The sequence below is a fragment of the Nomascus leucogenys genome, chromosome 2 (assembly GCF_006542625.1).
Source record: "Nomascus leucogenys isolate Asia chromosome 2, Asia_NLE_v1, whole genome shotgun sequence".
Taxonomy (NCBI): domain Eukaryota; kingdom Metazoa; phylum Chordata; class Mammalia; order Primates; family Hylobatidae; genus Nomascus; species Nomascus leucogenys.
Window position 1 is genome coordinate 52,079,676 of NC_044382.1, and position 26,033 is coordinate 52,105,708.

Genomic DNA, 26,033 nt, shown 5'->3' on the forward strand with positions numbered 1-26,033 from the left:
TCTGAAACAATAACTTCATTTCTCAATAATGTACTTAATCTCTTTTTTTGACCTTAGAAAGATATTTTCGGAATTTTTTTTTTTTTTTTTGAGACAGGGTCTCATTCTGTTGCCCAGGCTGGAGTGCAGTGGCATGATCATGGCTCACTACAGCCTCAACCTCCCAGGTTCAATTGATCTTCCCATCTTAGCCTCTGGAATGGTTGGAACTATAGGCACACACCACCATGCCCAGTTAATTTTTGTATTTTTTTGTAGAGACTGGATCTCACTATATTGTCCAAGCTGGCTTCAAATTCCTGGGCTCAAGTGATCCACTTGCCTCAGCATCACAAAGTGCTGGGATTACAGGTGTAATCTCTTTCCTTAAAAAATTTTTTCCTTAAAAAAATCCATTCATTTTTCTAGCTATTCATTCAGTCTTCCACTAAATATATACACAGGGAGTTATCTGGAATGTTAATCAAATGTTAACACTTCTTATTTCTGAGAGGGTTAGATTTTGGGTAATTTGTTGCTTTATTCTTTCTATTTTTCTGATTAAATTTTACTTATTTATTTATTTATTTAGAGACAGAGTCTAGTTCTGTCACCCAGGCTGGAGTGCAGTGACATGATCTCGGCTCACTGCAACCTCCGCCTCCTGGGTTCAAGCAATTCTCCTGCCTCAGCCTGCCTCGGAGCTGGGATTACAGGCGCCTGCCACCACGCCCTGCTAATTTTTGTATTTTTAGTAGAGACAGGGTTTCACTGTGTTGGCCAGGCTGGTCTCGAACTCCTAAGCTCGTGATCCACCTGCCTCGGCCTCCCCAAGTGCTGAGACTACAAGCGTGAGCCACCGTGCCCAGCCTGTATTAAATTTTAGATGAGCATATATTTTATTCATAAATATAATATGGCCATATTTTTTTGTCAGAAAAACGGCTATTTGGCCACTGTAATCTTTCCCCCGAGTCTCCCCAGAAGGAAAGTCAGTCCAGGAAAGAACACCTTTTAGCCTAGCAAATATAACTCAATGCAGAAGTGTAGTCACATCAACAAGTCCCCAAAACCAACAAAGGCTCTCTAGTTTTGAGTTTATGCTCTTTGTACTCTCCAGTACCTAACTGAATAGACTTGTCTAATCATCACTAGGTGTATGGTATCTGCAAAACAAGCCCCAAAAGTCTCATACCTTCACAACAGGATGTCCCCCAGTAGATGCTTTTACTGCCCCTCGGCTACCTTCAGTTTCATAATGGGCTCGATGATGAGTTTTAGGTTGCACTTCTATTTTCAGTTCACATTGTCCAAAATGAGCTGGTAAAGGCCAGTCTAGTGGAGGTAATGAAGATGTGCTACAAACAAAACACACAAAGATGCATGTCACCATGCTATTATTGCCAAGCAGTGATTCAAATGGCTTCTTTGCCAGCACCAACATTTCTTTCTTTGATCTTTGAAACAATGTATTACAAAATAAAACTTCATTTAGTAAGTTATAATTCTGGTTATGGTGAGTGCTTAATAAATAATTATTTCACCTTTAGAATAAAATCTATTTTATTTCCCAGAGGTGGTACATGCTTAAAGATAAATAAATTTTAGAAAATAAAAATAAAGGCCAGGTGTAGTGGCTCATGCCTGTAATTCCAGCACTTTGGGAGGCCAAGGCGGGCAGATTACCTGAGGTCAGGAGTTCGAGACCAGCCTTGCCAGCATGGTGAAACCCCATCTCTACTAAAATTAGCTGGGCATGGTGGCACTCGCCTGTAATCCCAGCTACTAGGGAGACTAAGGCAGGAGAATTGCTTGCGCCCAGGAGACAGAGGCTGCAATGAGCCAAGACTGCGCCACTGCACTCCAGCCTGGCCAAAAGAGCGAGACTCTGTCTCAAAAAAATAATAATAATAAAATAAAATAAAATTTAAAAATCTATCTTCATTTTTGTTTCCCATGTTTTTTTGAAAAAGACAAATTCTTATAATTTATAAAACTGTAAATTTTTCTCAACTATGTGTATGAACTTAACAAAAATAACCAAAAAATAATAATTTCGATTTTTTAAAACAAAGAGGCACATTTCTGTTTTTGTGTATCTGTATCTCTCCACATATCCAAACATCTCTCTCTCTGTGTCACGATATCTGTCTCCCTCCCTGGTACATATCTGTGGATGTCAACCTACCGAAGTTATCACTTCCCGCACTTCCTCCCTATTGCTCCTTTCCCTACTTCCTTCCTACTGCGCCTTTCCGTCTCTCTGAAAAATTGCTTCCGTTCAGCAATATACTGCAATTTGAAGTAAAAATTTAATTTCGGTACATGCTTGGTTGGAAAACAGCCCGTCACTCCAGCATCTCTAAATGTTATTTTTTTACTTTATCAATAAGACAATTTAAATTGCTTAAAGGCCCAAAGGTTCATTTTGATATATTAACATTAAAACATGGATTATAAAAGAAAAACTTCATATGTCTACAGGTCAAGTACAATTTCTAAATTATTTCATTGTTTCCTTCCATGTCCTCAGCCTAGCTTTATGTCCTACTCCTGTGAATTCAAGGATATTAATTTTTATTAGTTTGAAAAAATCCAACTTCAACTCTCAGTTACTTCTGTATGTTTTGCAGCCTTACGCAAACCACTAGAAAAATTAAGATAAATTTCAGAAGCAAAGAGATGGGTTCAAAGCTGTCTTCATTACCATAGTTCTATTTTTCTAAAGATCAGGATTGAGAAATAAAGATTCACACTAATGAAAAAAGCATTGGCCGGGCACAGTGGCTCACGCCTGTAATCCCAGCACTTTGGGAGGCCAAGGTGGGCAGATCACCTGAGGTAAGGAGTTCAAGACCAGCCTGGCCAACATGGTGAAACCCCGTCTGTACTAAAAATACAAAAAAATTAGCCAGGCATGGTGGCAGGTGCCTGGAATCCCAGCTACTTGGGAGGCTGAGGCAGGAGAATCGCTTGAACCTGGAAGGCGGAGACGGCAGTGAGCTGAGATCGCACCACTGCACTCAAGCCTGGGCGACAGTGAGATTCCGTCTCAAAAAAAAAAAAGAGAAGGCCAGGCGCGGTGGCTCACGCCTGTAATCCCAGCACTTTGGGAGGCTGAGGTGGGAGGATCACGAGGTCAGGAGATGGAGACCATCCTGGCTAACACGGTGAAACCCCGTCTCTACTAAAAATACAAAAATTAGCTAGGCGTGGTGGCAGGCGCCTGTAGTCCCAGCTACTCGGGAGGCTGAGGCAGGAGAATGGTGGGTGAACCCAGGAGGCGAAGCTTGCAGTGAACCGAGATCGTGCCACTGCACTCCAGCCTGGGCAACAGAGCAAGACTCCATCTCTTAAAAAAAAAATAAAAAATAAAAAATAAAAAGAAAAGAAAAGAAAAGAAAAACCCCTGGCTGGGCACAGTGGCTCCTGCCTGTAATCCTGGCACTTTGCAAACTGAGGCAGGAGGATCACTTGAGGCCAGGAGTGAGATCAGCCTGAGCAACAAAGCAAGACCCCGTCTCTACCAAAAAAAAAAAAAAAAAAAAAAATTTTAAATAATTGAGTGTGGTGGTATACGCCTATAGTCCTAGCCACTCAGGAGCCTGAGGTATAAGGATTGCTTGAGCTCGGGAGGTCGAACCTGCAGTGAGCTATGATTGCACCACTGCACTCCAGCCTGGGCAACAAGATGCTGTCTCAAAAAGCAAAACAAAAATCCTAACAGGCACAACTCCATGTGGGAATGTAATACATAAAAGTTGTCTTTTCTAATCAATTATAGACTAGACTGATTCTGTTAATGTAATTAATAGGTTCTTTTTTTTTTTCTTTTGTGGGGGGTGGTGCAGACACGGTCTTGCTTTCACCCAGGCTGCAGTGCAGTGGCATGATCTCAGCTCACTGCAGCCTCCATCTCCCATCTCAGGCGATGCTCCCGCCTCAGCCTCCCTAGTACCTGGGACTATAGGTGTGTGCCACCACACCTGGCTAATTTTTGTATTTTTTGTAGAGACACGGTTTTGCCATGTCACTCAGGCTGGTCTTGAACTCCTGGGCTCAAGGGCCTCCCAAAGTGTTGGGATTACAGGCATGAGACACCACACCTGGCCCCCAAATAGTTTTCTTAGTAATTAAATTCATATTATAATCCAACTTTTACAATAAATTTTTTTTTTTTTTTTTTTTTTTTTTTGGTAGAAACAGGATGGAGTACAACGGCATAATCATGTTTCACTGCAGCCTTGAAGTTCTGGGCTCAAGCAATCCTTCCACCTCAGCCTCCCAAGCAGCTAGGACTACAGGCACACATCACTATGCCTGGTTAATTTATTTATTTTTTTTTGTAGAGACAGATCTTGCTATGCTGCCCAGGCTAGTCTCAAACTCCTGGGCTCAAGCAATCCTCCTGCCTCAGCCTCCCAAGTGCTGGGAATACAAAGCATAAGCCTCCAAACCCAGCCAGGATTTTTAAATGTAATTTATTATTATCAACAATTCATTAGCTATATACTTTTAAAATTATATTCAACCTATCTAAAAATAGTTTTAAGATGCAAATGAAAATAAACATTAAGTTATTTGGTAGACCTTTTTTAAAAAATAGGAAGAGGAGAAATGGTCAAACCATTATATACTGATAATGTAGTTATATGCCACCAATGGCCCATAAACATGAAAAATGACCAGCAGCCATTTCCATCAACTCACCGAAATATAGGGGTGTGGCCAGGCTTTGGTTTGCTCCAGGTAAAGGGTGAAGGAACTGAAAGAAACTGATCACCAGATGAATCTTTCTTTAAAGGATACTGAGATCCAAGGCCATCATCTATTGAAGTCTCCCGGGATGGTGATAAACTCCCTTGGTCATCTGAACACAGCTCTAATTTTCCTGGTAGTATTGCAGCATGATCTTCAGAAGTTTTCCTTGTTTTGAGAGGGATGTCAGTCTCTACACAGTACTGAAATGGAAAAACTGCAGGGCCAAGGCCTGACCCACCATGGACAGAAGCATTGAGCCAGGTATCTTCTGTCACACTTCCCCTGGGGGAGTGACCAGGAGAAGGAACAGGTGAGTGATGGGGTGAAAGGGACCCAGGATAACAAACTTCAGCACTGGAGTGCCTCCGTTTCCCACAGGGGGATGTGGGCCTTGATGAGGGTCCTGAGGCTGGCCTGGGGCTCAGCCAATTCTCATCAGTGACACTGGATCTAGGAGAGTGGCAAGGAGATTGCCTGGGTGATAATGAGTGTCCAAGTCCATACTGTTGATGCCAAGTTTCTTCTCCAGGGCAGCCCCCTGGAGAGCCACCAGGAGAAGTCAGAGGGGATCCAAGGGTAAATCGGGCTGCAGCTTCATTCAACTCTGAATCCACATCATCATAAATATGTGAAAGCGATTCACAAGAAGATGCATCAGAGAACCAGCTCCTAGAAGAGATGCTGCTGGCAGGACTAGGACTAAGAGAAGACTCCCGGTAGGATGGCTCAAGAGGAAGATAGAGATGACCTCTAGAAGGCCTTTCCAAAAATTCCCGTTCTGGGTCATTTATCTGTAGGTCATCTTCATGTGCTTCTATTTCTTGATGACAGTTGGGAGAGATAGATGTAATTTGAATACTTGGGCACTCGAAGGGTTTGGGACCACCTAATGGGCTATATTTAGATTCAGGAATCTCACAAGTTCCTTCATAGTTTTTGTGACTTTGGAGCTGAAACGATGGTGACAAAACAGAAGGGTGAGACGGTAATCCATGATGTGGTAAGCAAAGTGGTGTGTTTAAAGTAGATGGAGGTGGATCTACATTAAAGATGTAAATGGATGCACAATCATCTGGCTCAAGATCTATGGGGAGGAAGGCAAAAAAAAAAAAAAAAAACCCAACAAAACAAGAAATTAGAACACTCAGATGTATAATTACTAGATGAGAAAGTAAATAATAACAATCAAGAGAAAAAAGTGGGATACAAAATGTATGTCATTAGCTCCACTAAAGAGGTGGCATGTGTGTGTTTTTTCAATGAATCTGGTGGTTTCTGCAGATATGTGTGATTATTACATATACAATTACGTATGTAATTTTTCCTTTTTATGTCCACATTTTCTAAAAAGATAATCAGGAAACATTATGCTCTGAAAAAGATTTTTTTTTTTTTTTTTTTTTGAGACAGGGTCTCACTCTGTCACCTAGACTGGAGTGCAATGGTGTGATCATAGCTCACTGCAGCCTCAACCTCCCATCCTAGGCTCAGGTGATCCTTTCCTCAGCCTCTGGAGTAGCTGGGACACAGGTACATGCCACACTCCTGGTTACTTTTTATTGTCATTTTTGGCAGACATAGGGCCTTGCTTTGTAGCCAAGGCTGCGCTCAAGCTATCCTCTCACCTTAGCCTCCAAAGTGCTGGGATTACAGGTGTGAGGGAGCTTCTGTGCCCAGCTCAATAAATGTGTTTATTAAAAAAAAAAAAAAAATCACATCCATAATTCTAAAAAATACTCATAGCATACAGGCTGCAGTGAGCTCAGATCACGCCACTGTACTCCAGCCCAGGTGACACAGCAAGACTCCGTCTCAAAAAAAAAAAAAAAAAAAAGAAAGAAAAGAAAAGAAATGAGATATTCCTAGGCTGCAAAGAACAGAAAATCTAACTCAATGTAGCTGAAAAATGGGGAAGGGACACAGGCTGAATATCCCGTATCCAAAATGCTTGAGGCCAGAAGTGTTTGGGATTTTGGATTTTTTTTTTTGGCCCATTTACATATACACAATGAGATATCTTGATATGGGACCCAAGTCTAAACATGAAATTCACTTATGTTTCATATATACCTTATTTACATAGTCTGAAAGCTAATTTTGGACAATATTTTTTAATAATTTGGTGAATGAAAAAAGTCTGTTAAGAATTCTCCACTTGTGGCATCATGTCAGAGCTAAAAAGTATAGGATATTGGAACATTCCAGATTTTGAATATGACCTATGTATATTATCCAACGTAACAACCTGCATTATCAACCTGTATATATTATCCAACATAACAAGTAGTCAAAGGTAGGAAAACTCCAAAAGTGGGTTTTTCTTTGTTTTTTTTTGTTTGTTTGTTTTTTTGAGATGGAGTCTTGCTCTGTCGCCCAGGCCAGAGTGCAGTGGTGCAATCTTGCCTCCTGGATTCAAGCAATTTTCCTGCCTCCTGTCTCAGCCTTCTGAGTAGCTGGGACTACAGGCACTCGCCACCATGCCTAGCTAATTTTTTTTTTTTTTTCTGAGACAAAGTCTCACTCTGGCTGGAATGCAGTGGTGCGATCTTGGCTCACTGCAACCTCCGCCTCCCAAGTTCAGGCGATTCTCAAGCCTCAGCCTCCCAAGTAGCTGGAATTACAGGCGCCTGCCACGACACTTGGCTAATTTTTGTATTTTTAGTAGAGACAGGGTTTTTCCATGTTGTCCAGGCTGGTCTCAAACTCCTGACCTCAAGCGATCTACCCTCCTTGGCCTCCCAAAGTGCAGGGATTACAAGCGTGAGCCACCACACCCAGACTTTTTTTTTTTTTTTTTTTGAGACTAGGTCTCACTCTGTCACCCAGGCTGGAGTGCAGTGGTGCACTCATAGCTCACTGCTGCCTCAAACTCCTGGGTCAAGCGATCCTCCCACCTCAACCTTGCAAGTAGCCGAGACCACAGGTGCATGCCACCACTCCCAGCAATTTTTTTTTTTTTTTGTAGAGACAGGGTCTCGTTTTGTTGCCCAGCCTAATCTTGAAGTCCTGGGCTCAGGCAATCCAACTGCCCCAGCCTCCCAAAGTGCTGGGATTACAGTTCAACAATGTCCTTCAGAAATGTTTCTTTATTTCACTTTGCCATTTTTGGGGAGCTAACTTTGTGCTGTTCGTTTTTCAACCACATATACCTATTCTTTCTACACTGGAAACAACATGATTCAACTTATTCATTTAACAAAAATTTTTTTTAGCAACTACTATGTAAGCAGGCATGTTCTGAATACTAAAAACACCATGGTAAACAAAACAAAGTCCTCTCCTCATGGAGCTTACATTCTAGTAAAATATGTCAGGTAGTGATATTTGCTGTAAGAGAAAATAAAATTGGGGAAAAAATATAGAGGAGGCAAAGATGTTAATTTAATAGGAAAGCCTGGAAAGCCTTCTCTAGTATTTGAGGAAATAGCAGAAGAATATTAATGTAACTGAGCTATACAGAAATTTAGGGGCATAATGCAGGCAGAGGATAATAGTAAGTGCAAAGACCTGAGGTAGAGCATTGTTGAAGTGTACTGTATGAGAAAAAACAAGGCCAGTGGGACTTGAACTGAGTAAGGAGTCAGAATAATGAGAGCTAGGGGTGGTCAGCAAAAGGCTAATCAAGTAAGGCCTTGCGAGATGGGAAACCACTGGAGCATTCTAAACAGAAAAGTATCATCATTTGATATATATGATCTGATATAAATTTAGGAGGCTACTGTAATCATCCAGGTGAGAAATGATGGAATACAGGACCTAAGTGGTAGTGAGCTGTAAAAGTAGACGCAGCATTAAGAAGTCAAATTTTGGATTAAGGTAGTGCTGACGGAACTTGTTGACTGGATGTGAAAGAACAGTCAAGGGTGACACCAAGGTTTAAAGCCTTGAACTATTATTAAAAATACAGTATTGGCCGGGCGCAGTGGCTCACACTTGTAATCCCAGCACTTTGAGAGGCCAAGGCGGGCGGATCACGAGGTCAGGAGATCGAGACCATCCTGGCTAACACGGTGAAACCCCGTCTCTACTAAAAATACAAAAAATTAGCCGGGCGTGGTGGCAGGCGCCTGTGGTCCCAGCTGCTCAGGAGGCTGAGGTGGGAGAATGGCATGAACCCGGGAGGCAGAGCTTGCAGTGAGCCAAGATCGCGCCATTGCACTCCAGCCTGGGCAACAGAGCGAGACTCTGTCTCAAACAACAACAACAGTATTTCTGAAATTTTCTGAATTTCTGAAAGAACAGCAATTACTGAAATAAAGAAAGTGAGACAGACTTGACATAAGAAACCAAAACTTCTACTTTGTACATATTAAATATGAGAGTCCAGTAAGCTTTCCAAGTGGAAATATCAAGTAGATATTTGTACATAAGAACACAAGCTAGCTATGTAAATGTGGGAGTCATTAATGTATACATGAAATTTAAAGCCATAAGACCAAAAGATCACTAAGAAATTAGTACAAATAGAGAAGAAAGTAGGCAACTGAGGCACAAGGAACTCTAAAGTTTAGGACTAGGGAGAAAAAGAAGAATGAGTTAAGAGGTTAGAAGAGACATCAGTGAAATGGAAGAGTAACCAAAAGAATGCAGCATCCCAGAAGCCAAGTGAAGAAGGTGCTCATTCATTCACCAACTATTAATAATGTGATTAATATTTTATAGAAACTGTTCTAGATGGTAGGTACATAAAAAGTAAATAAGACACATATGGTCCCTGCCCTCATTAAGCAGTCTCAGTCTCAGGAGAGACTGACAAAAACACAAATTAAAAATGGTAAGTGCTAGTAAGTGGTAGAAGAGAGAATTAGAGAAGGAACTCGTTTTACAGAGATTACAGAGATAGCCTTTTTGAGAAGGTAGCATGTAAGCTAAAACCTGAAAGATAAATAGGAACCAGCAAGCAAAGAGAGAGAGTTGGCGGGGCTGGGGAGAGAAGGTGATGGTTCCAATACAGGAGAATAGGCATAAAAAGTCTGAGTCAAATAACGCCTTGGTTTCTTTAAGAAATGCCCAAGATGGCTAGAGTTAACAACTGAAAGTGTAGAGCTAGAAGAAGCCAAGATATAGAAGAACTGTAGTAAGGAGTTTGGATTTTATTCAAAGAATAATGGAAACCATGTAAGAGTTTTAAAAGGGGGACTGACATGATTTCTATTATATTTGAGAACAACTTCAACTGCTGTATCTCCAGTATCTACCAAGTAAGTCCCTGACATTTATTAGGTCTATAATAAATCATTTGTTCAAGTTGTTGGGGCCGGACATGGTGGCTCACACCTGTAATCCCAGAACTTTGGGAGGCCAAGGCAGGCAAATGGCTGTTTGAGACCAGTCGGGACGATGTGGAAAAAACCCATTTCTACAAAAATAAAAATACAAAAATTAGCCAGGCATGGTGGCACATGCCTGTACTGTAGTCCCAGCTACCCGAGAGGCTGAGGCAAGAGGGTCATTTGAGCCTGAGATTCAGAGGTTGCTGTAAGTCAACATAGCGCCATTGCACTCTAGCCTCGGTAACAGAGCAAGACCCCGTCTAAATAAATAAATAAGGTTGTTGGAATTGCTTCCCTTAAAGAATCTATGTTACTCCTAAGTTATGTCAGCAAAATCCTCAATCAGGAATTTTTGAACCATGTTTCTTGGCAATGCTATCAGCCTGTTGAATTATGATGATAGCTAAAACTTTCTAAAACTTAGCTCACAATGTCACTTATCTAAATGGTACTCAAGTGGACAGAAGTAAAACAAGCCTCTGAACACTCAAAATATACAGCATAAAAGCTCATGTGTTTAACTCACAGAAATTTTCCTTGGCCCCTTGTTCAGATCCTCTCTACTCAATTTTAGATTCCATAATATTATATGCTTATCTAGTCCACAGATTAGAAGCAGGAAATCTAAAATGAGAGAAGATGGCTACAAAGAAAAAGAAAGAGACAGGAAAAACAAGCAAACAGTTCAAAGGGTATATCACCTTGAAGTCATCCAGAACAACTTGTTCTTTACTAATTTCATCTAATCGTATTGCTTATTTTCAAACTGCCTTTTTCCTTTACTTAAGAATGTACTTGATTAAACAGGGAAAATTAATTAAATCCCAACCCTTTGAGGAAAAAAAAAAAAGGACAGAAAGTCACCCATGGAAGATTTTACAGTTTATTCAAATATAATTATTGTACCAGCCCATTTCAGTCGTTGACTAATGCTGAAAACCACACCCTTCTCCCAAATAAACTGTAGATGAAGCAAGCATATGCTACGTCAGAATGATGTCTTAAAGTGCTGCAGAGACCTGCACACAAAATTTGTGGGAATGCTGCTTTATCTTTTTCCCAAGTGTCCAACCCCTGGAAATGATATAAGCAGCTACTACAATCTAACTATGATGAACAGTCCTAGGTCCAGATTTCCAAGGCTAGAATTCTCAAATTCAAGGTGCTTCAGAAATTTCACCATCTCAAGAATTACTTGTTCCATGTTCCTTCAACCACCAGAGGGACCCATGCAAGCATACAGTAATCTGGACAACCCAAGTTGTCTTATGAATGTTTTTATGTATAGTATGAAGCAGAGGTTGGCAAAATACAGTCCATGTGCCAAGTCTGGCCCACCAACGAGTGGTAGGCCACATTTAAAATCATTAGTTTGTATGCTATAGAAAGCCTACAGACAATAGTTTGTCTTTCTATAGCCAACAAACTAAGGGTTTTAAATGGTTTCAAAAAATTGTTTTTAGCCGGGCGCGGTGGCTCACGCCTGTAATCCCAGCACTTTGGGAGGCCGAGGCGGGCGGATCATGAGGTCAGGAGATCGAGACCATCCTGGCTAATACGGTGAAACCCCATCTTTACTAAAAATACAAAAAATTAGCTGGGTGCGGTGGCAGGCGCCTGTAGTCCCAGCGACTCGGGACGCTGAGGCAGGAGAATGGCGTGAACCCGGGAGGCGGAGCTTGCAGTGAGCAGAGATCTCGCCACTGCACTCCAGCCTGGGCTACAGAGCGAGACTCCATCTCAAAAAAAAAAAAAAATATTTTTAACTGTGGCATGATAAAAAAAAGTTATGATTCAAATTCTGGTATCCATAAATAAAGTTTTATTGAAACACAGCCATGCTCATTCATTTATATACTATCTATGGTTATTTTCACACAAGGGTAGAGCTGAGTAACTGTCAAAGGGACCATATGTACTACCCCTATTCCTTCACATTGCTGCTTGATGGACACAAATTGCAGTGACAAAGTTCTAATGAGTGCAATGCATATGTATATACTGTGACTTTAATTTTTACTAGTGCATAACACAAAAAGAAAAGTAGACTTTGAATGTTGCCCTTTTAAAGCACAGTGGAGTGTGGTTATACTGTTATCAAATTAGATGTGCAATAACATTATGGCCATATATATGCATTACCACAGTAATGCAGTCATCATAATACTCCCAACTCACAGGAAAAGAAAAAAAATTTAAAAACAAACAAACAAACAAACAAAAAACAATCGGCCAGGTATGGTGGCTCACGCCTGTAATTCCAGCACTTTGGGAGGCCAAGGGGGGCAGATCACTTGAGGTCAGGAGTACAAGACCAGCCTGGCCAACATGGTGAAACCCTGTCTCTACTAAAAATACAAAAATTAGCTGGGCTTGGTGCCGCGCGCCTGTAATCCCAGCTACTTGGGAGGCTGTGGCAGGGGAATCAGTTGAACCTGGGAGGCAGAGGTCACAGTAAGCTGAGATTGCGCTACCACTGCACTCCAGCTTGGGTGATAAGAGCAAGACTCTCTCAAAAAAAAAAAAAAAAAAGAGAGAGAAAATCAAATGGCTCATTTGCTAGCAAAGTAAAGAAAGTCATTTACTGGGGCCGGGCGCAGTGGCTCACGCCTATAATCCCAGCAATTTGGGAGGCTGAGGCGGGCGGATCACGAGGTCAGGAGTTCGAGACCTGCCTTGCCAACACGGCAAAACCTCGTCTCTACTAAAATACAAAATTTAGCCAGGCATAGTGGCAGGTGCCTATAATCCCAGCTACTTGGGAGGCTGAGGCAAGGAGAATCACTGCAACCCGGGAGGCGGAGGTTGTAGTGAGCTGAGATCGCACCACTGCATTCCAGCCTCGGTGACCGAGTGAGACTCGGTCTCAAAAAAAAAAAAAAAAAAAAAGACAGTCATTTACTGATGGTGAGTTATTTAAATTGTGTTTCACTGGAGAAACCAAGGAAATATGTTCAGAGAAAAACTTACAAGACTATTAGCCTTTTAGCAAGAACAACTGGTAGAAAAACTGAGGACAATGGTAGCAACATTAATAGGTTAATTACAAAATAAGACAAACAATTTCCTTAAAAAGAGGTTTCCAGCCAGGTGCGGTGGCTCACGCCTGTAATCCCAGCACTTTGGGAGGCAGAGGCAGGTGGATCACGGGATCAGGAGTTCGAGACCATCCTGGCCAACATGGTCAAACCCCGTCTCTACTAAAAATACAAAAATTATCTGGGTGTGGTGGCACGTGCCTGTAATCCCAGCTACTTGGGAGGCTGAGGTAGGAGAATCGTTTGAACCAGAGAGTCGGAGGTTGCAGTGAGCCAAGATCGCACCACAGCACTCCAGCCTGGCAACAAAGCAAGACTCCGTCTCAAAAAAAAAAAAAAAAGGGGGGGGTTTTCCTTGGCCCTTGATGTGCTGCCAGATGTTACCAACATCTGCTCAGTTGTTATTTATTGAAGAGTCAATGCAGAGTTTAAAGTGACTAAACAATTAGCCTCCATGGATAGTGTGAAAGAAACAACTTCAAGAAAAAACATTTTCAAAGAAGAAAACACTAGTTTAGGCAGGAGGAGCCAAGATGGCTGATTAGAAGCCACTCCAGTCAGAGGCTCCCACTAAGAAGAGCAAAAATGGCCAGTAAATCCTGCTCCGTCAACTGAGGTATCCAGGTTCTCTCACTGGGACTGACTAGGTGGTTGCTGTGATCCACACAGAGCTAGGAAAGGCAGGGTGCAGCGACAACCTGACCTGGTAGCCACAAAGGCGAACTCCCACACCCAACCAAGGGAGGTGGTGAGTAACTGTGCTACCCTGCATGGGAAACCAGACCTTTTCCACAGATCTGTACATCCCATGGATCAGGAGACCCCCTCATGAGCCCGTGCCACCAGGGCCTTGGGACCCAAGCACAGAGCTGTGCAACCTGCTCAGGTTGTGGCCAGCAGCAGCAGGCTGGACACTGCCTAAGACTACCAAGTTCCCAGGGAAAGGGGCAGTCACCATTACTGCAGCTCCTGTCTGCCGTTTACGCCTGCTGGTGTTGGGGAGACTTGGCGGTTTGGACGAAGAGGAATTCCCCACAGCACAACACAGTAGCAGTGGCAGATCGTGGCCAGATTATTTCCTTAGGTGGGACCCAGATCCTTCTCTCTTCACCAGGCAGAACCTCCTTGCAGGAACTGCAGTAACTCTAGCCAGGAGTTTATGGACAGAACTCTGATATCCCTGGGAAGGAGCCTCTGTGGGTAGGGGTGGTCATGGTCTCATGGTTCAGCTGACCTAGTCTTTCCTGCCTGTTGGCAGTCCAGACGAGGGGAATTCTCCCCAGCACAGCCGAAACTGCTCAGCCAAGGGGCAGCCAGACTACTTCTTTAAGCAGGTCCCTGATCCCATCCCTCCTGACTGGGTGAGACCTCCCAACTGGAGTCGCCAGGCACCTGATACAGGAGCGTTCCAGCCAGCATCAGCTGGGTGCCCTCTGGGATGAAGCTCCCAGAGGAGTAGGCAGCCATCTTTGCTGTTCTGCAGCCTCCACTGCTTATACCTCCAGGTGCGGGAGGAGACAGATGAATTAGGTCTGGAGTGGTCCCCTATTAAACTGCAGCAGCCCTACCCTATGGAAGAGGGGCCTTACTATTAAAGGAAAAACAAACAGAAAGCAACAACAACAACATCAACAAAAAAGATCCCACAAAAACCCTATCCAAAGGTCAGCAGGCTCAAAGATCAAAGGCAGATAAATCCACAAGGATGAGAAAGAATCAATGCAAGAATGCTGAAATCTCAAAGAGCCAGAGTGTCTCTTCTCTAAATGATTACAACACTTTTCTATCAAGGGCAGAGAACTGGGCTGAGGCAGAGAAGAATGAATTGACAGAAGTAGGCTTCAAAAGGTAGGTAATAACAAACTTCACTGAGCTAAAGGAGTATGTTTTAACCCAATGCAAAGAAGCAAAAAACCATGATAAAACATTACAGGAGCTGTTAACCAGAATGGCTAGTTTAGAGAGGAACATAAATGACCTGATTGAGCTGAAAAACACAACACGAGAGCTTCACAATACAACCACAAGTATCAAGAGCTGAACAGACCAGGCAGAGGAAAGGATATCACAGCTTGAAGACTATCTTGCTAAAATAAGACAGGAAAACAAGGTTAAAGAAAAAAAAAATGAAAAGAAATGAACAAAACCTCCTAGAACTATGGGATTATTTAAAAGAATGAACCTGGCCGGAAACGGTGGCTCACACCTGTAATCCCAGCACTTTGGGGGGCCGAGGCAGGTGGATCACGAGACCAGGAGTTCAAGACCAACCTGCTCAAGATGGTGAAACCCCATCTCTACTAAAAATAGAAAAATCAGCCAGGTGTGGTGGTGCGTGCCTGTAGTCCCAGCTACTCGGGAGGCTGAGGCAGAAGAATCGCTTGAACCCAGGAGGCAGAGGTTGCAGTGAGCCAAGATCACGCCACTGCACTCCAGCCTGGGCGACAGAGCAAGACTCTATCTCAAAAAAAAAAAAAAAAAAAAAAAAAAAAAAAAAAAGACCGAACCTACGACTGGGGTACCTGAAAGAGACGGGGAGAATAGAACCAAGTTGGAAAACATACTTCACGGTATCATCCATGAGAACTTCCCCAACCAAGATAGGCCAACATTCAAATTCAGGAAATTCAGAGAAACCCAGTAAGATACTCCATGAGAAGATCAATCCCAAAATACATTATCATCAGATTCTCCAAGGTTGGAATGAAGGAAAAAATGTTAAGGGCAGGAAGAGAGAGAAAGGACAGGTCACCACAAAGGTAAGCCCATCAAACTAACAGTGGACCTCTCAGCAGAAACCCTACAAGCCAGAAGAGATTGGAGGCCAATATTCAACATTCTTAGAAAAGAATTTCCAACCCAAATGTCATATCTGGACAAATTAAGCTTCATAAGCAAAAGAGAAATAAAGTCCTTTTCAGACAAGCAAATAATGAGGGAATTCAGCACCACCAGGTCTGCTTTACAAGAGTTCCTGAAGAAAGCACTAAATATGGAAAGGAAAAACCATTACCAGCCACTACAAAAACACACTCAAGTACACAGACCAATGACACTATAAAGCAACTACATTAACAGGTCTGCAAAATAACCAGCCAGCATCATGATGACAGGACCAAATTCACACATAACAATATTAACCTTAAATGTAAATGGACTAAATATCCCAATTAAAAGACACAAAATGGTTAGCTGGCTAAAAAGACAAGAACCACTGGTGTGCTGTATTCAAGAGACCCATCTAACATGCAAAGACATGCACAGGCTCAAAATAAAGAGATGGAGGAAAATTTACAAAGCAAATGGAAGGCAGGAAAAAAGCAGGGGTTGCAATCCTAGTTTCTGACTTTAAACCAACAAGATCAAAAAAAGACAAAGGGCATACAGCATGGTAAAGGGTTCAATTCAACAAGAAGAGCTAACTATTCTAAATTTATATGCACCCAATACAGGCACACTCAGTTTCATAAAACAAGTTTTTAGAGATCTACAAAAAGACTTAGACTCCCACACAACAATAGTGGGAGACTTAACACCCCACTGTCAATATCAGACAGATCATCAAGACAGAAAAATCAACAAAGATATTCAGGACTTGAATTCAGCTCTGATCAAGTAGACTTACCCAAAAACAGAATATACATTCTTCTCAGTGCCACATGGCACTTACTCTAGATTCGATCACATACTTGGAAGTAAAACACTCCTCAGCAAATGCAAAAGAACTGAAATCATAACAGTTTCTCAGACCACAGGGCAATCAAATTAGAAATCAACATTAAGAAACTCACTCAAACCCACACAACTACATGGAAATTGAACAACCTGCCCCTGAATGACTCCTGGGTAAATAATGAAATTAAGGCAGAAATCAAGAAGTTATTTAAAACCAATGAGAACAAAGAGACAATGTACCAGAATCTCTGGGATACAGCTAAAGCAGTGTTAAGAGGGAAATTTATAGCACTAAGTGCCCACATCAAAAAGCCAGAAAAAACTCAAATCGACATCCTAACATCACAACTAAAAGACTAGAGAACCAAGAGTAAACAAACCCCAAATCTAGCAGAAGACAAGACATAACCAAGATCAGAGCAGAACTGAAGGAGATAGAGACACAGAAAAAACCCTTAAAAAAAAAAATCAGGCTGGGCGCGGTGGCTCACGCCTGTAATCCCAGCACTTTGGAAGGCGAGGCAGGTGGATCACAAGGTCAGGAGATTGAGATCATCCTGGCTAACACGGTGAAACCCGGTCTCTACTAAAAAAAATACAAAAAAAATTAGCCGGGCGTGGTGGCAGGCACCTGTAGTCCCAGCTACTCGGGAGGCTGAGGCAGGAGAATGGCATGAACCCAGGAGGCGGAGCTTGCACTGAGCCGAGATTGGGCCACTGCACTCCAGCCTGGGTGACAGAGCGAGACTCTGTCTCGGAAAAAAAAAAAAAAATTCAGGTCAGGCACAGTGGCTCACACCTGTAATCCTAGCACTTTGGGAGGCCAAGGCAGGCAGATCACTTGAGGTCAGGAGCTCAAGACCAGCCTGGCTAACATGGTAAAACCCTGTCTCTACTAAAAATACAAAAATTAGCCCAGTGTGGTGGTGGGTGCCTGTAATCTCAGCTACTCAAGAGGCTGAGGCAGGAGAATTGCTTGAACCCAGGAGGTGGAGGCTGCAGTGAGCCGAGATCGTATCACTGCACTCCAGCCTGAGAGACAGAGCGAGACTCCATCTCAAAAAACAAACAAACAAAAAACAATTCATCCAGGAGCTTGGCTAGGCTAATGAAGAAAAGAGACAAGAATCAAATCGGCACAATAAAAAATGATAAAGCGGATATCACCACTGACCCCACAGAAATACAAACCACCACAGAGAATACAATAAACACCTTTATGCAAATAAACTAGAAAATTTAGAAGAAACTGATAAATTCCTGGACACATACACCCTCCTAAGACTGAACCAGAAAGAGGCTGAATACCTGAATAGACCAATAATGAGTTATGAAATTGAGGCACTAATACATAGCCTACCAACCAAAATAAGCCCAGGACCAGACAGATTTACAGCTGAATTCTACCAGAGGTACAAAGAGAAGGTGGTACCATTTCTTCCTAAACCGTTCCAAACAACCGAAAAGGAAGGACTACTCCCTAACTCATTTTATGAGGCCAGCATTATCCTGATACCAAAACCTGAAAGAGATATAACAAAAAAAGAAAACTACAGGCCAATATCACTGATGAACATTGATCCAAAAATCCTCAAATAAATACTGGTAAACCGAATCCAGCAGCACATCAAAAAGCTTACCCACCAGGATCAAGTCAGCTTCATTCCAAGAATGCAAGGCTGGTTCAACATATTCAAATCAATAGACATAATCCATCACATAAACAGAACTAAAGACAAAAATCACATGATTATCTCAATAGATGCAGAAAAGGCCTTCAATAAAATTCAACATCGCTTCATGTTAAAAACTCAATAAACTAGGTATCGGAGGAACAAACCTCAAAATAATAAGAGCCATTTAAGATAAACCCACATCCATTGTCATACTGCATATGCAAAAGCTGGCAGTGTTCCCCTTGAATATTGACACAAGACAAGGATGCCCCTATCTCACCACTCCTATCCGACACAGTAATGGAAATTCTGGCCAGGGCAATGAGGCAAGAGAAAGAAATACAGGGTATTCGCATAGGAAGAGAGGGAGTCAAATTATCTTTGTTTGCAGACGGCATGATCCTCTATCTAGAAAACTCCCTAGTCTCAGCCCAAAAGCTTAAGCTGATAAGCAACTTCAGCAAAGTCTCAGGATACAAAATCAATGTGCAAAAGTCACAAGCATTCCTTTACGCCAACAACAGACAAGCAAAGAGCCAAATCATGAATGAACTCCCATTCACAATTGCTACAAAGAGAATAAAATACCTGGGAACACAGCTAACAAGGGAAGTGAAGGACCTCTTCAAGGAGAACTACAAACTACTGCTCAAGGAAATCAGAGAGGACACAAACATAAACATGGAAAAACATTCCATGCTCATGGATAGGAAGAAGCAATATTGTGAAAACAGCCATACTGCCCAAAGCAATTTATAGATTCAATGCTACTCCCATTAAAATACTATTGACATTCTTCACAGAATTAGAAAAAACTATTTTAAAATTCATATGGAACCAAAAGAGAGCCCGTATAGCTAAAACAATCCTAAGCAAAAAGAACACAGTTAGAGGCATCACGTTACCTGACTTCAAACTATACTACAAGGCTACAGTAACCAAAACAGCATGGTACTGGTACAAAAACAGACACATAGACCAATGAAACAGAACAGAGAACTCAGAAATAAGACCACACATGTACAACCATCTGATCTTTGACAAACCTGACAAAAACAAGCAATGGGGAAAGGATTCTCTATTTCATAAGTAGTGTTGGGAGAACTGGCTAGCCATATGCAGAAAACTGAAACTGGATCCCTTCCTTACACCTTATACAAAAATTAACTCAAGATGGATTAAAGACTTAAATGTAAAACCCCAAACTATAAAAACCCTAGAAGAAAACCTAGGCAATGAATACCATTCAGGACATAGGCATAGGCAAAGATTTCTTGATGAAAACGGCAAAAGCAATTGCCAACAAAAGCAAAAACTGACAAATGGGATCTAATTAAACTAAAGAGCTTCTGCACAGCAAAAGAAACTATCATCACAGTGAACAGGCAGCCTACAGAATGGGAGAAAACTTTTGCAATTTATCCATCTGACTAAGGTCTAATATCCAGAGTCTACAAGAAACTTAAATAAATTTACAAAAAAAAAAAACACCTCATTAAAAAGTAGGCAAAGGACATAAACAGACATTTCTCAAAAGAAGACATTTATGCAGCCCAACAAACATGAAAAAAAGCTCAACATCACTGATGATCAGAGAAATGCAAATCAAAACCACAATGAGATACCATCTCAAACCAGTCAGAAAGGCAATTATTATTATTATTATTATTATTATTATTATTATATTTTGATACAGAGTCTCACTCTGTCACCTAGGCTTGAGTGCAGTGGTGTGATCTCGGCTCACTGCAACCTCTGTTTCCTGGGTTCAAGTGATTCTCCTGTCTCAGCCTCCCGAGTAGCTGGGACTATAGGCATGCACCACAATGCCCAGCTAATTTTATTATTTTTAGTAGAGATGAGGTTTCATCATGTTGGCCAGGCTGGTCTTGAACTCCTGACCTCAACTGATCCGCCCGCCCTGGCCCCTCAAACTGCTGGGATTACAGGTGTAAGCCACCACGCCCGGCCCAGAATGGCAGTTATTAAAAAGTTAAGAAACAACAGATGTTGGCGAGGATGAGATAGAAAGGCTTTTACACTGTTGGTAGGAATGTAAATTAGTTCAAACATTGTAGAAGACAGTGTAGCAATTATTCTCCCACAGACCTAGAACCAAAAATACCATTTTACCTAGCAATCCCATTACTGGGTATATACCCAAAGGAATATAAATCATTCTATTATAAAGATACACCCATGTGTATGTTTACTGAAGCACTATTCACAATAGCAAAGACATAGAATCAACCCAAATGCCCACCAATGACAGACAAGATAAAGAAAATGTAGTACACATACACCATGGAATACTGTGCAGCCATAAAAAGAACGAGATCATGGATGGAGCTGGAAGCCATTATCCTCTGCAAACTAATGCAGGAACAGAAAACCAAACACCACATGTTCTCACTTATAAATAGTAGGTGAACAATGAGAACACATGGACACAGGGAGAGGAACAACACACACTGGGGCCTGTCCGGGGGTGGGGGTCACGAGAGAGGGAGAGCATCAGGAAAAATACCTAATGCAGGCTGGGCTTAATTAACACTTAGGTAATGGCTTGATAGGTGTGGCAAACTACCATGGCACACATTTTCCTATGTAACAAACCTCTATATCCTGCACATATATCCAAGAACTTAAAATTAAATGAAATTAAAAAAAAAAAAAAAAGAAGGCCGGGCACGGTGGCTCATGTCTGTAATCCCAGCTCTTTGGGAGGCTGAGGCAGACAGATCACCTGAGGTCACAAGTTCAAGACCAGCCCAGCCAACATGGTGAAACCCCATCTCTACTAAAAATACAAAAAAGAGGCTAGGTGTGGTGGCTCACGCCTGTAATCCCTGCACTTTGGGAGGCTGAGGCGGGCAGATCACAAGGTCAGGAGTTTGAGACCAGCCTGGCCAACAGGGAGAAACCCCGTCTCTACTAAACATACAAAAATTAGCCAGGCGTGATGGTGCACACCTGTATTCTCAGCTAGTCGGGAGGCTGAGGCAGGCGAATCACTTGAGCCCAGGAGGTGGAGGTGCAGTGAGCCAAGATCATGCCATTGCACTCCAACCTGGGCAACTAGAGTGAAACTACATCTCACAAAAAAAAAAAAAGAAAAGAAAAGAAAAAAGAAAACACTACTTTAGCACAACGTAGTAAGTGGATTTTGTTAGAATGTATTACAACTGGTATTTGCAAAAATATGTGTAGGAATACTATGATAATAAGAATACTATGAACAGGATCGGGCTCAGTGGCTCACACCTATAATGGCAGCACTTTGGGAGGCCAAGGCAGGTGGATCACTTGAGGTCAAGAGATCAAGACCAGCCTGGCCAACATGGTGAAACCCCATTTCTACTAAAATATACAAAAGTTAGCCTGGCGTGGTGGTAGTCCCAGCTACTAGGGAGGCTGAGGCAGGAGAATCGCCTGAACCCAGGAGACGGAGGCTGCAGTGAGCCGAGATTGCTCCACTGCACTCTAGTCTGAGCAACAGAGTGAGACTCTGTCTCAAAAAAAAAAAAAAAAAAAAAGGAAGAAGAAGAATACTATGAACAATCAATCGTACACCAACAAATCAGACAATCTAGAAGGAATGAGCAAACTCCTAGAAATACAGAGATTACCAAAACTGACTCAGAAGAAAAAGAAAATCTCAGACCTCACAAGTAAAGAGATTGAATCATAGTCAAAATTCTCCCAGGAACAGATGGCTTCACTGGTCAGTTCTAACAAACACTTAGACAAGAATTAACAGCACTACTTCTCACATTCTTCCAAAAAATAGAGGGAATGCTTCCTAACACATTCTATGAGGCCAGTATTTTCCTGATACCAAACCAAGACACTACAGACCAACGTCCCATATGAATATAAACACAAAATCCTCAACAAAATACACACTAGCAAACTGAATCCAAGAGCACATTAAAAAAGACCAAATGTGATTTATCCCAGGAATGCAAGGGTGGTTCAACATGTGAAAATCAACTGATATAACATACCATATTAATAGAGTGAAGAAAAAAAATCTACACAATCAGGGGCCAGGCGTACTGGTTCATGCCTGTAATCCCAGCACTTTGGGAGGCTGAGATGGGTGGATCACTTGAGGTCAGGAGTTCAAGACCAGCCTGGCAAACATGGTGAAACCTTGTCTCTACTAAAAATACAAAACTTAGCCAGGCATGGTGGCAGGTGCCTGTAATCCCAGCTACTCGGGAGGCTGAGGCAGGAGAATCATTTGACCCTGGGAGGTGAAGATTCAGTGAGCCAAGATCACACCACTGCACTCCAGCCTGGGTGACAAAGTGAGACTCCGTCTCAAAAAAAAAAAAAAAAAAAAAAAAAAAAAACACCCACACAGTCACCTCAACTGACAGAAAAAGCATTTGACAGAATTCAACATCTTTTTTTTTTTTTTTTTGAGATGGAGTCTTTGTCCCCCAGGCTGGAGTACAGTGGCGCGATCTTGGTGCACTGCAAGCTCCGCCTCTCGGGTTCACGCCATTCTCCTGCCTCAGCCTCCCAAGTAGCTGGGACTACAGGCGCCCGCCAACACGCCCGGCTAATTTTTTGTATATTTAGTAGAGACGGGGTTTCACCGTGTTAGCCAGGATGGTCTCGATCTCCTGACCTCGTGATCCGCCCGCCTCGGCCTCCCAAAGTGCTGGGATTACAGGCTTGAGCCACCGCGCCTGGCTTCAACATCTTTTTAAGACTGAAACAAACAAACAAAAACCTCAGCAAACTAGGAATAGAAGGAAACTTCCTTAACATGATCAAGAGCATTTGTGAGGCCGGGTGCAGTGGCTCATGCCTATAATCCCAGCATTTTGGGAGGCCAAGACGGGCAGATCATGAGGTCAGGAGATCAAGACCATCCTGGCTAACATGGTGAAGCCCCGTCTCTACTAAAAATACAAAAAATTAGCTGTGCATGGTGGTGGGCGCCTGTAATCCCAGCTACTTGGGAGGCTGAGGCAGGAGAATGGCGTGAAACCCGGGAGGCGGAGCTCGCAGTGAGCGGAGATCGCGCCACTGCACACCAGCCTGGGCGACAGAGCCAGACTCCATCTCAAAAAACAAAAACAAAAACAAAAACAAAAAAACCATTTGTGAAAAGCCCACAGCTAACATCATAGTGGTGTAAAACAAAGCCTTCCCCCAAGATGAGGAGCAAGATAAGGATGCATGCTTTCACCACTGCTATTCAACATTGTACTGGGAGTCCTACCCAGGGCAATCAAGGAATTAAAAGACATCCAAATTGGAAAGGAAGAAGTAAAACTATTTCTACTTGCAGAAGACACGATTCTATATAAAGTAAAACCCACAAGATCTACAAAAAACTACAGCTAATAAGTGAATTCATTAAAGGTGCAGGGTAAAATATCAACACATAAAATTCTGTTGTTTCTATATACAAGCAATAAACAATCTGAAAAGGAAATTAAGAAAATTCTATTTACAATAACCTCCAAAAGAAATAATACTCAGGAATAAATTTAACCAAGGACATGAAAAACTTACACACTAAAAACTACAAAACATTGCTGAAATAAATTAAAGACCTAAATAAGTGGTAAGACTTCTTGTGTTCATGGATTGAAAAACAATGTTAACATGGAATACTCTCCAAAGTGATGTACAATGCAATCCCTACCAAAATTTCACGGCCTTTTCTAGAGAAATGGAAAAGCCAATCCTCAAATTTATACGGAAATGCAAGGGGCCCAGAATATTCTCTGAACAGCCAAAATAACATTGAAAAAGAAAACAAAGTAGGATTAACACTCCAAAACTTACTACAAAGGCACAGTGTGGTGCTAGCATAAGAAGAGATGTATTAACCAATGGAATAAAAATGAGAGTTCAGAAATAAACCCAAATATCTATGGCCAACTGATTTTTTACAAAGGTGCTAAGACTTTAAATGGAAAAAGAACAGTTCCTTCAACTGGGTTGAAGTTACAGGGAAAACTGGATTATCACATGGTACTGGGAAATGGTACTGGGAAAACTGGATTATCATATGCAAAAGAATGAAGTTGAACCCCTTCCTCATACCATATACAAAAATTAACTCAAAAAGGATCAAAAACCTAAATATAAGAGCTAAAAGCATAAAACTCTTAGAAGCAAAAATAGGAGTACACTGTCATGACTTCAGAATTGGCGATGGATTCTTAATAGTAAAAGCACAAGCAACAAAAGAACTCAATCAGTACAACTTGGTAAAATTAAAAACTTTTGTGCACCAAAGGGCACCATCAAGAAAGTGAGGCGAAGCCCAGTGGCTCATGCCTGTAATCCCAACCCTTTGGGAGGCTGAGGCGGGCAGATCACTTGAGCCCAGGAGTTTGAGACCAACCTGGGCAACATGGTGAAATCTCATCTCCACAAAATAATACAAAACTTAGCTGGGCATGGTGGTGTGCACCTGTAGTCCCAGCTACTTGTAAGGCTGAGGTGGGAAGCTAACTTGAGCCGAGGAGGTCAAGGCTGCCATGAGCCAGCATCACACACCATGGCATTCCAGCCTGGGCAACAAAGTAAGACCTTGTCTCAAAAATAAATAAATAAATAAATAAATAAATAAATAAAAAAATTTAAAAAAGAAGAAGAAAAAAGAAAAGTGAAAAGACAACCTACAGAATGGGAAAAAATATCTGTAAATCTTAGATCTGATAAGCTTTAGTATCCAGAATATATATAGTTTTTATAACTGAACAGCAAAAAGTCAAACAGCTCAATTAAAAAATGGGCAAAGCAATGAATAGGCATTTCTCCAAAGAAGATATACAAATGACCAACATGCACATGAAAAGATGTTCAACATCACTGGTCATTAGGTAATGCAAATAAAAACCACAGAGAGATACCATTTCACACTCCCAGGATGGCTTTAATTTAAAAAAATAAACAAAAAGAGAAAACAAGTGTTAGTGTGGATACAGATAAATAAGAACCCTCATATATTACTAATGGTAATGTAAAGTGATACAGCTGAGTTGCTGTAGAGCAGAGTTTGACGGTGCCTCAAAAATTTAAATATAGAATTACCATATGACAAGCAATTCCATTTGTAGGTAGTCAGGTACTGCTTGATGATGTTTTGGTCAACGACAGACCACATATGTGAAAATGGTCCCCTGACATTACAATGGAACTGAAAAATTCAGAACACAAAGGACAAAGAGAAGAACCTAAAAGACTCAGAGGAGGGTAACAGGTTGCACATGAAGAATCAAGAATCAGAACAGTATCAGACTTTTCAACAACGACAATGGAATAAAATGGAGAAAATGGAGCGCAATGCTTTCAAATTTATGAGAGAAAATGATATGTAACTTAGAATTCCACAACCAGCCAAAATTAAGCATGAGGGAAGAATGAAGACTTTTTTTTTTTTTTTTTTTCCTGAGATGGAGTCTCACACTGTTGCCTGGGCTGGAGTGCAGTGGTGCAATCTCAGCTCACTGCAACCTCTGCCTGCTGGGTTCAAGCGATTCTCCTGCCTCAGTCTCCCAAGTAGCTGGGATTACAGCCACGCACCACCACACCCAGCTAATTTTTTTGTATTTTTAGTAGAGACGGGGTTTCACCATGTTGGCCAGGCTAGTCTC

At 41.8% G+C, this 26,033-nt stretch overlaps 1 protein-coding gene across 3 annotated transcripts in view; it reads right to left on the reverse strand.

Annotated features, from left to right (window-relative positions):
- The window catches only part of NFATC3 (nuclear factor of activated T cells 3), a 148,560-nt gene that overhangs the window by 99,555 nt on the left and 22,972 nt on the right, over positions 1–26,033 (reverse strand). For all 3 annotated transcript variants that reach the window (XM_030795026.1, XM_030795030.1, XM_030795037.1), the window contains exons 2-3: positions 4,690–5,824; positions 1,175–1,337 (exon numbers count right to left, since the gene is read on the reverse strand). In XM_030795026.1, coding sequence (XP_030650886.1) covers positions 1,175–1,337; positions 4,690–5,824 — 1,298 coding nt within the window. The remainder of the gene's footprint in view (positions 1–1,174; positions 1,338–4,689; positions 5,825–26,033) is intronic.